Raw genomic sequence first — 17181 nt, 5'->3', positions numbered from 1 at the left:
AGCCCCAGATTTGGCAATATTTGACCATTCTTCTTTACAAAACTGTTAAAGTTCTGTCAAGTTCCTTGGGGAGCGTTGATGGACAGCAATCTTCAAATAATGTTACAAATTTTTGATTGGATTTAGGTCGGGGCTCTGACTGGGCCACTCAAGGACATTTACCTTTTTGTTCCTTTGCCACTCCAGTGTGGATTTGGCTGTGTGCTTTGGGTAATTGTCATGCTGAAGGGTGAACTTCCGTCCCAGTTTCAGCTTTCTTGCAGAGGGCAGCAGGTTTTCCTCAAGGACTTTTCTGTACTTTGCTCCATTCATTTTCCCTTCTATCCTGACAAGTGCCCCAGTCCCTGTCGATGAGAAACATCCCCATAACATTATGCTGCCACCACCATGCTTCACAGTAGGGATGGTGTTCTTTGGGTGATGCGCTGTGTTGGGTTTGTGCCAAACATAACGCTTTGAATTTGTATCAGACTTCTAAAGACTGTCACCCACATCTGTGGTGCTTTTGACAAACTCACTGAGAGCAGAAACTGACCCAAGACTGCCACAGCTACTGGAAACAGGCTGATCTTTGGGATACAAATTGAACATTTGTGAAACTGCAAGAAATATTGTAATGACTGTAATGTATTTTAAAATAATATAAAGTCAGCAGAAATATTATTGTAGCAAATTATGAGCAGAATAACAATTTGAATTAAGAAAACTGAACAAAGTTAATGTTAGAAAAAACATGTTGTATGCATTTGTTAAAGCTGGTCAGACTTAAAAATAGGGCCTCCCTTATCTTTGAATTAATAAAGACTAGGTATTGAAAATTAACAGAAACAAAAAGTAATCCTTTCTAGACAGAACAAATGTTTAAAACTAAAAAAAGCTATGTTATACCTATTTGATTTTATTGCAACTAAGCACAGAGGTTTTAAAAAGTATTTTGATCTAATAAAGAACAGAATGAAATAAACTAAAGAGAAATAATGTTTGAATTAAATAGAAACATCATATTTGATCTAACAAGTGTTTTTGCCCGTTTGGGGCTTTAGTATAATAAAAATAGTAATAACAAAAGAAGTCTTATTTCTCAATATTAACAAGCTTATAGTTTAATGGATTCACAGTCATGTTTCTTATTTAGAAAAGAAGTAAGCTTGATCTGAAAGTAGTCATTAAGCTAAAGACAGGTATTCTAGAATAATTCAAATAGAATATAAGTGTAAATGTTTTATTACAACAGAGGAAGGTTTATGTTTGAATATAAGACAATAAAGTGTAAACTGTATTTAATAACCTTTGTACACAGTGGACCCACTGAAGGAAAATAACTAATTTTGTGACCTCTTCTTTATCTGCTCGTAGCAAGGCTGTGCTGGGCATGAAAAAATAGGTTTTGGCAGTTGAAGTGGGACTGGCTGGTAATCAGCAGTTTTGAATCCAAGGCCTTTCTATAATGAGCAATCTTTTAAAAAAAAAATAACTAATGAAATACCTTTTGGTAACAGAATAAGGGAGTATATGGTGTAATGTCAGTTCTCTTCATTATATTATAGAAATTAATGAAAACTTGGCAGCCGAAGCGAGCATTTTTATTTGAATTAGAAAAGTTGTCTATAGTATCAGTTCTTATTAGAATGGTAGCGACTTTAATTGGGATGATGCTTGTGAGCCAAAAATACAGAGGCTTTTGTATTACAAAAGAAAAAGCAACTGTTGGACAGAGTTACATTTAAAACTAAAAAGGCATTTATTTAAGTTCTACTGCAGTAATAAACAGAAGTATTTATTTACAGGGAAAGTAGAGTTTAAAAATGAAAGAATGAAAAGTCAGTCTCAGACACACAGTATAATTCTAGAAGGGCATTAGACCTTCAAAAGATAAAGCTTTATCTTTTAAAAGCGGGATTTACCAACCTTGAATGATAACCAACGGAAGGTAATTTAAGAAGGACAGGAGTATGTACCTCATTATATTAAGAAAACAATGAGAGCTTAGTTATAAAAATTAGGATGTAAGTTTTTTATTATCTGAAATATCCAAGGCATCTCTTGAATCTGGCCAAAAATGACTTCATGCAGTGAATTTGGAAAAGCGCTTGCAGTAGAGTTTCATATTAATTAAAAAAAATAGCCTTGCAGATAAACAGGGTGTCTCAAACCTGCTTGCGCAGGGGATTTTTCGATGCTGGATGTGCCTGGATTGCACGCAGGCGTGGGCGAGACGGAGGTGCACGGGGGCCTTTGTGGTAGTGGATCTGATCATGGCAATCAGATTGGGCATCCATGGCGGGTTCCCGGGATTGCTATAGCTCTTTGGACATTCAAGTTGGGTCTGCCTGGCAGTAGGGAAGCTGTGCCAGCTTGCTTCTGGGGCAGCAGGGCCAGATGGGTCATCTTCCTTAAGCGCAGCTTCAACTCGTTCTGCCTGGGACACAGCCTACTCCAGAGAGGCAGGGGCGGTGCATATGAAGGCTTCAGTGGCAAAGTGCTGATGCACAACGGGTAGTTGGTCCGGGTACACTCTGCGGGCCAGGTAGAGCACGTCTGCGGAAAGGACGCCTAGTCTCTCTTCTGGTCTTCGCATCCTAACAGCCAGTTGCTGTCTAAACCCTACAGCAGGTTCACTCCTACCGAACCGGCGCTCCAGGGCTGTGAGCAAGGCTTCATAGTCCTCTATCTCTGTTGTCCTGAGATCCAACAGCGCCTGCGTGGCTTCCCCTTCTAATGCAGCCGCCAGCTGCCCTGCCTTCTCGCTGGGACTCCATTGATTAATTAGAGCAGTCATTTTAAATTGTATTAAATAGGCTTCCCAGTTAGTAGTTCCATTGTAACAACCTGCTCTGACTGTGCTGCGGTAAGGCCTTACTTCGGCGCCATTAGCTCCCCTCATTCTGGCATTTCCACTCAGGTCAGTAATCCGGGTTGGTGACTCAATCTGGTTTGGCACACTAATTGGGGCTGGCATCGCAATCCGGGTTGGCACTGCGATTGGGGCTGTCACATCTACCTGGGTCGGCTCAGCATAAGCACTTCCATCCCTGCCCCTGCTGTGCACGACACAGCGCTCATTACGGAGCCTATCTAAACTGCCTCCCCCAACCTCCAATGCATAATTGTGGAGTATCCCTGTTATATCAGATTGCAGGTTTTCAAGTACCTGGTCAGTTATGCAGTCAAATAGATGTGTTGCCTTCTCCCATTCATTTAATCCACAGTTGTTTGCCTTCCATCTTACCTTCCATTCATATTTCAATGTTGGAGTGTAGCCTTGCCCACTATGGGTTAGCTGGTTGCCTTGCCCTATATTTACATTCTGGTTCACTTCTGGCCCGCCATCTGGCTCTGCAAACTCCTCCTTCTTGTTATCTAAAGCCCAGCCAATGGCTGCCTCCAGTGACGCCGCACCGCCATCTTGGCTCCGTGTAACTGAACGAGACTCCCATACCTCCTGGTGTGTAGTTTCCTGCTTCAGCGCTGACTCTATCGCTTCCATCTCCATCTCCGTATCCTGCTTCTGAACACCAATATAGCGCCGTCCCTTTTCTTTACGGCGCCATCAATAAAGTCACTGGCAAAGTGAGTGTCGTTTAGTCGTCTTTTATTTATTCACTACCAAACAGAACTGTAACTGTCACACACACTTTTTAAAACCTAACATCCATCACTCCCACGCACACCACCGACCCCCGCACACATGCAGTCCTCCGCAGCCGTGCAATTTAACTAACCCCATTCACTCCCGGCTGCGCATACACACTCGCATGCATACCTGCTTAACACGACACACAACACGTACAACACATAACAACCACAGCAATGTGTCTTCTGAGCCCACAGTTGTCCTACAATAGAATACACATAAAAATGACATAACATTCTGCATTGCTTTTATTTCACTGTAATTACATGTGGAAGACAGTGAAGATGTCGCGCGAGGACAGAAACGCTGGTCTAAGTTAAGACCCCCCAGAAAATTATTTGGTGAAACGGACTTGGACTCGGACACAGTCATAACAAAGTCAGCAAAAACGACTTAAGCCCTTTTTTTGGGTCTTAGACTTAAGTCAGCTTTGTGAATACGGCCCCAGGGGTTCACATAACTGGTACGCATCTGCACCAATAAAAATCAAATGCTAGTGCTATCATTGGCAGCTTCAAGGTTTTATAAAATAAATGGAGAGCCATAGGTGGAATCACTCTAGTTCATAATCATAGCATCAATCATGTTCTTTTAATGGACACTTGAAACAACCAATGATAGCAGGGATCTTGATTTAGCTGTCCATTCAGAGAAGAGGGATGTAGTTACAGGGAGTGGTGTTGTGGAAGCGGATGAGAGGAGGTGTCGATGAGTTTAAAAAAATACATTTACTTAAGCATTTTACTTAAAATAATACTTTTTTCCCTCAGTCATATCCTTCTATAAATACCATTGTGCCGTCAAGCTAACGTGTTCAACAAGTGAAGAAGTGTTCTGTTTTTTTGCTTTTGAATCCCCAGGGCTGGAATTTGGTGGTAGGCTACTGAAATAAATAGAAAATGGGTGATGATTTGTTACAGTGTAATAACCAGCAATCCGGACTCCTATTTAAACATTCAGAAACTATTGTTTGTTGTCTCTGACACTGCCATTAAGCAGTGCTGCTTGAGAGCGTGGGGGTTTTCACATGTCAACAGTTTAAAAAACAAATATCGATCCCCCTATCAGCCTCTCGCCTTTCTGCCCTGATGCATATTCATGTGTAAGATGACCACTGAAACCTTGGATCCTGAACCCAGCATCCTTGACAGGGGTGCATAAATACTGCCCTAATCAAGCCCCCATTACAACTTCTCACATGACACAAACCTTCTCTCCTGTGTATGTGGATGAATAAAAAAATAGAATCTATCTCCAAAATTGCACCCCTGATCCTTGGCATCCCAATTGTTTGAACTGTCAGAGGAGGAGGTGGAGCTAGACAGTGACTTGGATGATGACCCCTAATTTTGGTGAGTACCAAACCATTTCTGCTGGTACTCATGTGAGAGCCTAATGATAAAATGTATGTGAACCCCTGATTATAATCTCTCATTATAATCATCGCTTGTTATAAACCACAAGACATGCAGTGAACATTCTGAAAAGTTGACATTTAAAGAATTCATGTAATCAATACTAACACAAAAATGACAGATTCTCCTCACTTTTAATTAACCTTGAATCGGTCAAATAGTGTAATAGAATGCCCTTGACGCCAGTGATTTCATGAAATGCAATGACATTTTTAGGCATTTCATGAGTGAAACAGTCATTTCACAAAATGACTGAAAACCTTTAAATCAATCAAATAGTGTAATTGAATGCCTATAACGGCAGTCATTTTTATTCGCAAAATGCCTAAATATTTAGGCATTTTGTGAAATGACTGAGTAAAACAGGCAGAGTGAAAGTTTTAGGCATTTCTCAAAATGCTTGATTTCACAATATGCCTGTAACACACACATATATATATATTGTAAACGAAACGCTGCTACACAGGTTCGTTGCCCCTTTAAAAATACAATCCAACACACTGAATGGAGTTTTTAAGCGCTGATGCGCTATTTTTAATTTCTCAAAACCTAACTCCGCTTTGGAGCGCTAACTACACAGGGTATTTCCCTAACTCACTCGCAGGACGGCTAAGCCGTTTACCTGGCACCTCAAAACAAAACACACTTTTAACACAGCACTTAATTTTTCCTTGACTGCTCGGACGCAGAGCACCACACTTCTGCCTCCTTCTACTCAGCAGCCTCGTGCAGACTGGCTGCACGTCTTAAATACCCTCCCGTAAATAACTAACAAAACAATTAATGAATGAAATTAAACAATAAAACAATGAACAAAAGGCGCAATTTTTTCTTCAGGGAGGTTTTAACCCCCTCCCTGCTGTTTCACACATCCCGCTGCCTTACAATATATATATATATATATATATATATATATATATATATATATATATATATATATATATATATATATATTGTGAGCAAGCTCTCACTGTAACCACCAGGAGGCGCACATGGTGGGCTGGGATCGAGCCCGTAATAATAATAATAATAATAATAATAATAATAATAATAATAATAATAATAATAATAATAATAATATCTTTATTTTTATATAGCGCCTTTCATAGTGGACCACCATCACAAAGTGCTTTACAGAGGTAGGCTGTGAACTGTGCATTATATGCAGAGTCACTTACAATGGGACATTGATTTAACATCTGCACATGTTTGCGCAGTTCTGCACAGAATCACTGAGATAAGCGTTCTTCGAGGGCTGCTGCGTGACGTCACTCAGCTCCACCCACTGGTGATCCTCGGAAACGATGTAGAGATCGAGTGATAATTGTAATGCAAATAACCACTAAAACTACTGCTGCCCCCTTGTTAGTGAAGGCGAACAACATCTTATCATAAGAACATAAGAACACAAGAAAGGTTACAAACAACAGGAGGACATTCGGCCCATCATGTTCGCTTGGTTGTTAGTACTGTAGCTTATTGTTCCCAGGGCCATAACCAGAGCTGACATTTTACCGAGGTCAAAATTAGGTTTCAAGCTATAGCTGCAGTATTTATATGACTGCTTGGTATTTTCTATTCAACCTCCAAATTTATGTTACACGGCAAACCAACCGAGAAAATGAAGGAGTCTTTTGTACTTTACCATGAATTTTTACATGAGCATCAACATTGATGATCGATGACGACCTCGGTGTCCTCATAGCTAGTTACAGCCATAATTGTTCCTAGAATCTCTAAGCTGTTTCTTGAAGGATCCCAGGGTGTCAGCTTCAACAACGTTACTGGGTAGCTGGTTGGAGACTCCCACAATTCTCTGTGTATGAAAGTACCTCTATTTTCTGAACTAAATACCACTTTATCTAATCTCCAAACACACACATACATACATAATTTAATGAGATGTAAAATAGTAATATTAATTAAAAAAAAAATCTATAGACAATTGTGTTTATTTATTACCTTAAAATAAGTACAACATAATAAATAAATAAATGTGTTATCATAGCAATCGGTGATCAAAGAAATAAAGTAAAATAAAATAAAAAATCAATAAATAATAATGTCATAGCCTTAAAGTCATAACTTTGAAGTCATAATGCACTGCAAGTGTTATCAGGGAATGTTGTGCTATGTTTTCAAGTGCTTCAAGGTTTGGAGATGGCGTTTCTCTAGCCCTTTGAGTAGTAAGAATGTACTGGTACGTTCACTGCTCTCAGGTCCCCAGGGAGTACGAACATATCAGTACATTCTGCAACTTTAAACTTGAATTACTGAGCCTACAAAACTTCTGATAACAAGATATTGTAACACTAGGTTCCTGTAACACCTTTTATTGGTCTACTGTGCCCTCTGCTAGATATTGACTGAATTACATACAATAAACCATCACAAAAATGACAGCGATGTCTGTAAATGGCAAAAATTGCTCATTGAGAACGAAGTATTAGAAATAATACTGAATTCAGATTCCGATTTAAATTCAAATACTTCCCAGGCCCGGCGTCCAGTTTAGGTCCAGTGCCCCCCCCCCCCCCCCCCCCCAGTTTCAGATTCTAAATTGATTCAGTACCGTCAGCTTTCACTTCTAGCGATAGATGCCCGCTGGAATGTCTCAGCACCAACTGTGAATCAAATTTAAAATCGATTGGTGCAAGTGCTGGCTTTTCCTTTTTGATTTGCTGTATTTTTAAGCGTAGTTCACTATTGGACAGTAAATACTAAACAAAGACACAACTTGTCCAAATTAATATTATTATCCACCAAAACCAGCCAATCAATACTTTGCATCGACGAAAGCAGCCAATCCTGTACCTGCAACTGCCGAGAGTCAATCACAGACTGTCAGCTCGACTGGAGCACAGACACACCGTCTTTCAACAACAACAAAGCCATACACGGACAGTTATGTAATATTGCGCCATTCATATTTAGATTCAGGAGAGAGGTTTTGGCTGAGTGGTATTTAATGAGAGATTGTATTGGTAGTTCAGACTCCATCATACACGGACTGTCCAGTAATTGCTCCGTTCATTCCTTAGGCAATAACTTCAGACAATACAGGCCAGTATTATTATGACAGTTCAAAACAAATGTGTTTCTGAATGTCTTTTCAATTATGTAATAAATGTTTCACAGAGTGTTTTGCTAAATGTAAATCACAAACTTGCTGATTTGAAATATTATTGTTACGGAATTATACGAAGTGAGCCAAGAGAATCTACTGCTGCATGAGCCTAGTTTGGAGTTTCTAGTAAACATTATCATCAAATCATTAATGATTAAGAACCCCACCCCAAACCCAGCAGCCAGGAGTGCTGAAGAAATAATTATATATTTTATTAACCTTAAGGGAAGCAGAATGGATAGTTATGTTAAAAAAAAAAAAAAAAACTTTTCAGTAGTAGTGCCATGCAGCTACTGGCATCAGTGTAATAAACTGCCTCAGTGCCAGTAAAAATGCTAGTATCAATATTATATTATTAATGTTATCACTGGCATTTTAAAGGAAACCTTGCTGTTCAAGTCAAGTGTTGAATGTTTTTATTATTATTTATAATCCTGTATGTATACAGCTTACTTTTGATACTCCTGGTGAACACAAACAGTCTGTTTTTTAACACAATTCAAGTACATATTTTTTGTTCGTTTGTTTTATTTTTATTACCTAGGTTTTCATTCTTCGACAAGGATACACTAGATTGTTTCAGCATGTGTTCACATAAAGTGAAGCATGGGTCATAGATGATCTCTAGTATCATTAGTATTCATATGTGGTCTAAATAACACATACACAAACTTTGTGTTTTCCTTCCGTATAGGAAGTTGTTGGGGAATCCTTCAAACTACTATGGCTTTTAACATCTTGCGACGATTCCAGAGTGTGACCACGGGTATAGGAAGATGCAGCTCCATACAGAATGGGCAGTGTTTGTTGCGATTTATTGCCAGTCACAGTAGACAGTTGCATTCACCCTGTGACTGCAAAAAGTCAAGTCATTGTGCCACACGGCGATTTCTCAAGCTATGTATTTTTCAACAGTTAAGGATCATCCTTACTTAAGTAGCAGTCCTGTGTGTCTACAAGAAGATGCTTCTGACAGAATTAGGTCTGCAAACAAGCAATCCACAATCATGCATCAAGAGGTATTTTTAGATCGTCTCCATGGCTGCGTATCAGCCAAACAGGTTTTCAAGCTTCTTGCTGTCTTGGAAACTGTGTCTGAAACAGTGGCTGATTCAGTTCTGCAGAGGATTGCTGTCTTGGAGCATGACCAGACCGGACTAAAGAACCCAGAAGCTGTGTTGGAAAACAATGCATTTAATGCACTTTGCTTCCAATTCGAGCATGATTCACAGAGACTGACAGATGCAGGACTTGTGACTGCACTACATGCCTGTACCCAGCTGTATGTGGACCCATGTAGTACATTGATGGTCTGCTTGGTTTCAGAGAGCCAAGAGCAGCTGGACAGGGGGCCAATGGCCATCAGGAACCTGTGTATTTTGGGGGAGGCCCTCTTGGCTCTTAGGGGCCCAGGCTGTGAGATGCTGAAGCAAGTCATGGGTCAGATACAAGAGCAGGGGGTGGAAGAGTGGAGCCCGGAGGATTGACAATGGTCTACAACATGCTGCAAGCAGGAGTTGGCAAAGTGGCCAATACCAGGACCTCCTTACACCTTGAATAGCTTTACTATATCTATAGCCCCTAAACAAAACCCTAAGTCTATAAGCCACATACTGAATGCACTAGTTGTCCTCAACCAAACCAAGCCATTCCTACAACAGGCTCATTCCTTACATCTTCTATGAGGTAAGGGACAGAGAAGCTACGTCTTGTTTACAAATGTAGATATTCTGTATTGCATATATATATATATATATATATATATATATATATATATATATATATATATATATATATATATATATATATATAGACTTTAACAGATATTTACATATTAAGAGCAATAACTTACTGTAACTTAGTGGTGCTTTGCTTCACAATATCCATGGAGAGAAACAAGGTTTATTGTTTCATATTGTTTTACATTTCCATCGTCAGCCACCTCAAAACCAAAATATTTCTATACTTCACTGCGCAGAGACTTCGGGGTTGTTATTTTCTAGCCAATCTGGAAGTAATTGAATCTTCAAGTACAGTTTCATGCCGGATTTTGCATTATTTTGAGAAGTGTTTTGATGTTTTAAAAGTACATAATTTATAATAGCGAAAGTTCACATTTTAAAATACATTAATAATAGCGTAAGTAATCACACGGACAAAATGCAATGAACCGCTGACACATGCGCATATCTCAAAATAATGTAGAATGCAAATAGTGTTTGGCACCTAAATCAATGGAATAAAATTGTTAAATAATACTTTAGTGTGTGGTGTTTGCCTACGAGACTGACAATGATTGGTATGGATAGGGTTTGTTATATCTTAATATAAATGAACCGTTATTATACTATGTTTGTATTTTTTCTAGTATTAGCAATACTCTGCGAGTGTACGTGAATTTTTTTTTTTTAATCCCACGATATTGCGATATGGAAATGATCGATATTACATCAACATTTCGATATTGGTGCCCATCACTACCATAAACGCATGCTATTACCATGGAAATTCATATGTATGCAATGCAGAATTCATGGTTGTGTCAATGATGGCAAGCCGTCCAGGTCCTGAGCCAGCAAAGCAGCCCCAAACCATCACACTCCCACCACCATGCTTGACGGTTGGGATGAGGTTCTTCTGTTCGAACGCAGTGTTTGATTTTTGCCAAACATAACGTTTCTCATTGAGGCTAAAAAGTTCTACGTTTGTCTCGTCTGTCCAGAGAACATTGTTCCAGAAGTCTTGTGGATCATCTATGTGCTCTTTGGCGAACTTCAGACGGGCAGCAATGTTCTTTTTAGAGAGCAGTGGTTTCCTCCTGGCTATCCTTCCATGAACACCATTCTTGGTCAGTCTTTTTCTGATAGTTGAGTCATGAACACTCACATTAGCCAAAGTGAGAGTGGCCTGCAGATCCTTGGATGTTACTCTGGGGTTCTTTGTGACTTCCTTGATGATTTTCTGGTTTGTTCATGGAGAGATTTTGGTAGGACGACCGCTCCTGGGTAGAGTGACTGTGGTCTTGAACTTTCACCATTTGTAGACTATCTGTCTGACAGTGGATTGGTGGTTTTGTAACCCTTTCTAGACTGATGAGCATCAATAACTGTTTTTCTGAGGTATTCAGAGATTTATTTTGATCGTGGCATGACGTGTATGGTGAAGACCAAACTCACAAAGTTTCTTTATATAGGGTGGGGCCTCCCAAACTCAAACTCCCAAACTCACCCCTGAAGATCTACCTAATTATTTAAACACCTGATTCTAATGATCCCTTTAATTGAGCTGATAAAACTGACATCACTGTTCTTTTCCTAGATACCATCCTATGAGTTTGAGAAGCTGCGTGACTGGGATGACACAGTAGAGTACCTTCATAAGAAGATTTTTCCACACAGCTACAAACTTAGCTGATGATTTCCAACAATTCTAACACAACAACAACAAAGAAAATGTCTCTGAAAACTGCAACCATTATGATTGCTTGCTTTTATAACACTTACTCAAAAGTTGCTGAATATATTTTGTGAAATGACAATTACTTGATACAGTTTCTTCATTTGTAGCAAAAATACTGAGATCAACACAGGACTTAAAATCTGTATCTTGGAGCACTGTTCACCTTGATGTGTTTTTTTTTTAAATTATTATTCAAGAATGAAATTATCTTTCATTAATGACAACTGTATGAAAGTGTAGTAATTAAATAAACATTCCTTTTGAGTTGTGACTTGTTCTTACCCAAGGTGGTCACTTTTAGATTTGATGTTTTATCAAAGTAGATACATGTTATATAACATAGCAGATACCACACCTCTGCTGATCATCACAATTTAAAGCACAATTTAGAATACAACATAGAATCGACACAGGAATAATATTTATTGGTGTCCATAAAAAGCACTCACATTTATCATTTACTACAGATAAATAACCTGCTCCACCAGAAGGAGCACTGTATATGGTTTATATTGCTCACAGAGCAATGTACTGTAGGTTACTAGGAAAGCTCTTCCTATTCAGACAGTGCCAAGTTCTTTGATTGCAGTTTTGCAAGATGATCTGAAATGCCTGCTTCTATCTTATCACACTGAGCGAGGCAGGCCTGAAAAAAAACCAAAAAAACAACATAAAATTACAAAATATTAATTTAAAACTTGTTTATTAAGATGACTCAATTTGTAGAAGCACTAACCAATGGAAAAATATGAAATTAATGGTAAGAATACAAATTGTAGATGCAGAGGACTGTAGGGATAAAATCAACCAAAAAAAACCTTATAACCTTCTCTTGTACATGAAAACAATGATGTTCTGATGAAATCCAGGAAACCATTCTCAGTATGAATGTAAATCAGGAAGAGAACAGGGCAGTCAATGGGCAAGAAATATAATACTGTAGCACTACCAGCTTTTAAATAAATGTCCCATTATTGAAATGAACAGAAAAGTGTACAAATTGTATATAGTTGGTTTGACAATCCCACCTTTCAGTTTATTTAATTATGTGCTTGCCTGTTGTTATGTATGTGCTTTATGGAAGCGCGGAAGAAAACATTTGAAAGCACTACATATATATCTTATCTAATAACTCACCTGAACAGTTTTAATCAATCCTTTCTTCTTCATTCTGCAGTCGCTAAAATTTTCAGGCAAACTCTAAAAACACAGGAGATTCAATATTTATTTTAATCTGGCGTTCATTGTTATACCTGGCAATTAAACATACTATAAACAATTTCAGTTAAGGGAATTTCTTGTTTTCTCGACTTGTATTGACACTGTAACATCAACTAAGGTATTTGTTACATCAAATAAGTTTAACATCATAAAATGCAGTTCTGATCTTTCTTTGTTTTCTTTTACTATAATGTAACAATATTCACCTACCATGGCATCCATCTGTTCAAGGATCTTCATAAACTGTTCAGCTGCCACCTTAACTCGCTGATCTAGCTTGCTTAAAGCTTCAGCCTGAAGATGCTTTGCTAAGAAACCCTGTGTAACACAAGTTAAATGCAAACCCATTAATCAATGTTGATCAAGCTATTGTACACACATATCCACCTGGCTATTATTTCCCCATCTTGTTTCTGGTCATTTTTATTACAAAGACTAAGAATCGATTTTTACTTATAATGAAACTTGGTTGCATTATTTCTTATAATTATGACAGGATTTTGTTTAATAAGGGCAGCAGTGTGGAGTAGTGGTTAGGGCTCTGGACTCTTGACCAGAGGGTCATTGGTTCAATCCCAGGTGGGGGACACTGCTGCTGTACCCTTGAGCAAGGTACTTTACCCAGATTGCTCCAGTAAAAACCCAACTGTATAAATGGATAATTGTATGTAAAAATAATGTGATATCTTGTAACAATTAGCCAGATGCCCTTATCTGGATAAGGGCGTCTGCTAAAAAATAATAAATAATAATAATAATAATAATAATAATAATAATAATAATAATAATAATCATCATGTACAAACTATTCATATAAATGTGACCTTGTATTAAATGTATGACATTTATTTTATAAGGGGCTGTCCAAAATTATCATTTTCTGAAATCTTGCAAAGCATCATACAAAGGATCCTGTTAGCACACAGTTTCTTTACATAGTCCACAAGAGACTACGAAGGTAATGGAACATCAATAGGCTCTGAGTATTTTTCTCAGTGTATTAAAACCTGTCTTGGGCATATCACGTTATTTTCTGATAAAATGTGTTTATCAGTAAAACATAATGTACATTTGAATGGCAAACAGTATTAAAAGGGCCATTTACAGTACATCTGTAAACTACAATGTTTTTTAAATACAACTAGATATGAAAGTTCTGCTGGGGAAGTATGGTGTTGGCATACTGTGTACGTTTTCTGTAATTGATGATCATTTTGGATGACCCCTGAATATCTACACTAACACAAATGTATATAATAATGGTAATAGTATCTACTGGTGACAAATATATACTGTATAATAAAACAGAAACATGTCTATAACATACTAAATAGCTGAATGGGGTATTAATCACATTGGTCTTATCTTCAAATTCAAAAGCTATTCAGTTTACTATGATAGCATACATGGGACCAACACAAGAGGTGTCGCACAGTGAAGCAAGCTAGCCGCTCTGCTCGCTGCTGCAGGTAACGTCAGGCAGACTGCAGCCGAAGCCAGCTGACGCAGCTTGCTCAGGGGAACTAAAACACCACTTCAGCTTGACTGAACTCTTGAGTGAGAATAGGTACATAGGTGCATTTTACAGACCCCATTTTGATTACCCAATGGTTCACGGATTGACAGAACCTAAACCTGCCCAAGCTCTCAGAACAATCTGCACTAACCAAATACAAAACTTACTAGGAGTGGCACGATTCTTTGTGTATTGATGAATTATAATACTTTGTTTACAAGATATGTCGTAATGTAACTGAGGCATGTATCATTACAAGCCCAGCATAGCTCATCGTAGTTCACCAAGATTAGAAATGTGTTTTATAGTTGGTATGAATAAATACCATCTATAAGAATAAAAATTGTCTTCTGTTAGTGTTTCGTTACACCCCTGATACTTACATTCTTTAAACCTGTTAGCTCACCATCAACTTTCTCCAGCTTCTTGGATGTCTGATCTACTGACTTCTCTAGATCCTTCAATATCTTCAGTTCTGCCTCTTCCTCCGGACTATTCTGTTGTCAAGAATGCAAATATATGTACTTTTTAGTATTAAAAGCATAACAAAAAACATATAACATTTTATAACAAATTCCATGCACAGAATTATCAAAATCTGTTCTCAACATTTACGTAGTCTTCAGTAGCTTAGCCAATGAACTGCTCCTTTTGTGAAAAATGAGGTCACCTTTGGTGGTCAGATTTGAGCTTGAACTCTTGCAAAAGTAGATCACCATAAAACAGATAAAAATAACCTCTTATGATAATAAATTAGTTTTCTGTAAAAATGTTAATCATTTTAATGTTATGAAACTAGTAAGAAGCAATGTCATCATTACACTGCTCTTACATACAACTAAATTGTTTAGTGATTTTTAGAATATTACAATTGTTATGTATTTATTTATAGAAAATATGAGCATATACACTTTGCGCTTTTCATTATCTGCTTCATTATGTAATTACGTATATTGTCAACTTCCTTTAGACACACAAGAAAAATTAAAGTATTGGTGTTAAGACTGTTACACACCTCTCTATATTCATTTTATACCGGTAAGCAGGATTAACTTTATACAGTACTTACCCTTTTTCCAATCATCATGACTTTACAACCTTGTTTCACACCAAAACTTGATAAAGGCTGCTCCATCTCCCTTAGAGACTTGCCTTTTGGACAAGAGGAAAACATGGCTGTATTTATTGATGCAATTTGGTTCTAACTTACCTAGACTTTGTTATTTATGTAGATCCCAACACAGTAAACAAAAAATAAAATAAAAAAAATTAGCCCTTTAATGCACTCGGCCTGCAATGAAAGCCTGAATATATTTTGTTAAATTGTATTTCTTTAATTAAAGTACTTTTAATTATTGTATTGTCTTTTTTTAAAACAGAGCTTGGACATGTGTAACTTATTGCTGCCATCTACTGAATACCACAGGGAAGTACACCTTTGTACAGTGCCGTTTACCTTTAAATATAAGTTTTTGTGATGGAAGAGGTACACCAGTGACCTGGGCAATAGCTTCTGCCAAATCATTCAGTAGTGGTTCATTACTCTCGCTTCCTCTCACTTCGATGTTATGTTTGGTGGTTCCTGAAAGCAGAACACGGGTATTAATTGTGTGTATGCAAACTGAGATGTTGGTCTGTTTCTACTAGAACGATAATAATTAGAACTGCTTTGCTCTTCTTCTTCTAAGCAGATTTTTCTGATGCTAAACAAACCGATAAACACATTTGCATCATTCTAAAACGGGTTGTGCAGGCTATACCTGAACTATTCTAGACAGTTAGTTTCTCCATTTGACCCCAACAACTGTACTGAAAATTAACTGTGCGTAGTGTTATTATTATGCATGCCTATACTACAAATTAAATAACAATACCCCCAAATAGAACCTGTAATGTATAAACATATTTAGAGCCCTACTGTGTCCTCTTTCGTGCAAAAGTGGTACAATGCATTTATTTGTATGCCGGATTTTTTTTTTTTTTTTTGACAAGAATCATATTCTTTTTTTAGGATGCCTTTTTTTTTTTTTTTTTTTGTCAGGCAGAATACCGAAAATAGAAAATATATCCGATATAAATACGAGCTCCCTTTTTTTCGGGGGAAATTGTGAAGCAAAGAAACGCAGTGCTCGTTGACCTACATTTTATGCCACCGATATCCACACAAGAAAATGATCCATAGTTTCCATTTACCAACATAATAATAGTCTACACAAACCAGTGTTTTAAATAAGGCTCAAAAAATAAAACAATACCATGTGCAACTGTCAATGTCACTGCGTTTTCGGCCATGTCTGCGGTAGGTGTACACAAATATTGAAACACTTCCTCTGTAGACAGGAAGCACACAAACTCCAGGCATCTTTTTGCGGGGCAAAGGGTTTTATTTATTTTTTATTATTTATTCATTCAGTATGGCGTGTTTCTAGTTGTTGTTGATTCTGTCTCGTCGGCAGAAATTATTCACTTTAATGTGCCTTTTACTGCCCTGGTTGGCCCGTGTGCAGAGCACAAAAGGGAATCTCATAGGTTTGTGGAACATTTCCACGGTGGTTATGCAGTTAGCATAGTTTTGGTTTGCCTTTTAATATACTTTATCATACCTCTATGGGCTTTACAATGTTTACCCGTGATGCTTTCACTGTACTTACATGCTGTACGCTATAAGGAACGTTTCAGAAACTTTTTAAAGAAGTTATTTTACACACGTTTTATAACTTTGTGTGAAATACTGTACCAATATTTCCACATAATATATGTATACCATGTTGTTGTTATTAATACAACGATAAAGGCGAATATACTATTG

The 17181-nt window shown here is 37.7% G+C and overlaps 1 protein-coding gene across 1 annotated transcript; it reads right to left on the bottom strand.

Annotated features, from left to right (window-relative positions):
- Nucleotides 1-12034: 12034 nt before the first annotated feature.
- On the bottom strand, nt 12035-16737 carry bag1 (BCL2 associated athanogene 1). Its single transcript, XM_034058228.3, has 7 exons — nt 16628-16737; nt 15829-15954; nt 15442-15524; nt 14756-14869; nt 13067-13174; nt 12773-12835; nt 12035-12281 (listed from the first exon to the last, which is right to left on the bottom strand). The coding sequence occupies exons 1-7, from the start codon at nt 16662-16664 to the stop codon at nt 12192-12194; spliced, it is 621 nt and encodes a 206-aa protein (XP_033914119.1). The 5' UTR covers nt 16665-16737; the 3' UTR covers nt 12035-12191.
- Between the last annotated feature and the right edge of the window lie 444 nt (nt 16738-17181).

Source organism: Acipenser ruthenus, chromosome 3 (assembly GCF_902713425.1).
Source record: "Acipenser ruthenus chromosome 3, fAciRut3.2 maternal haplotype, whole genome shotgun sequence".
Lineage (NCBI taxonomy): Eukaryota > Metazoa > Chordata > Actinopteri > Acipenseriformes > Acipenseridae > Acipenser > Acipenser ruthenus.
The sequence above is the reverse complement of the archived record's forward strand: the minus strand, read 5'-3'. Positions and strand labels throughout refer to the sequence as shown.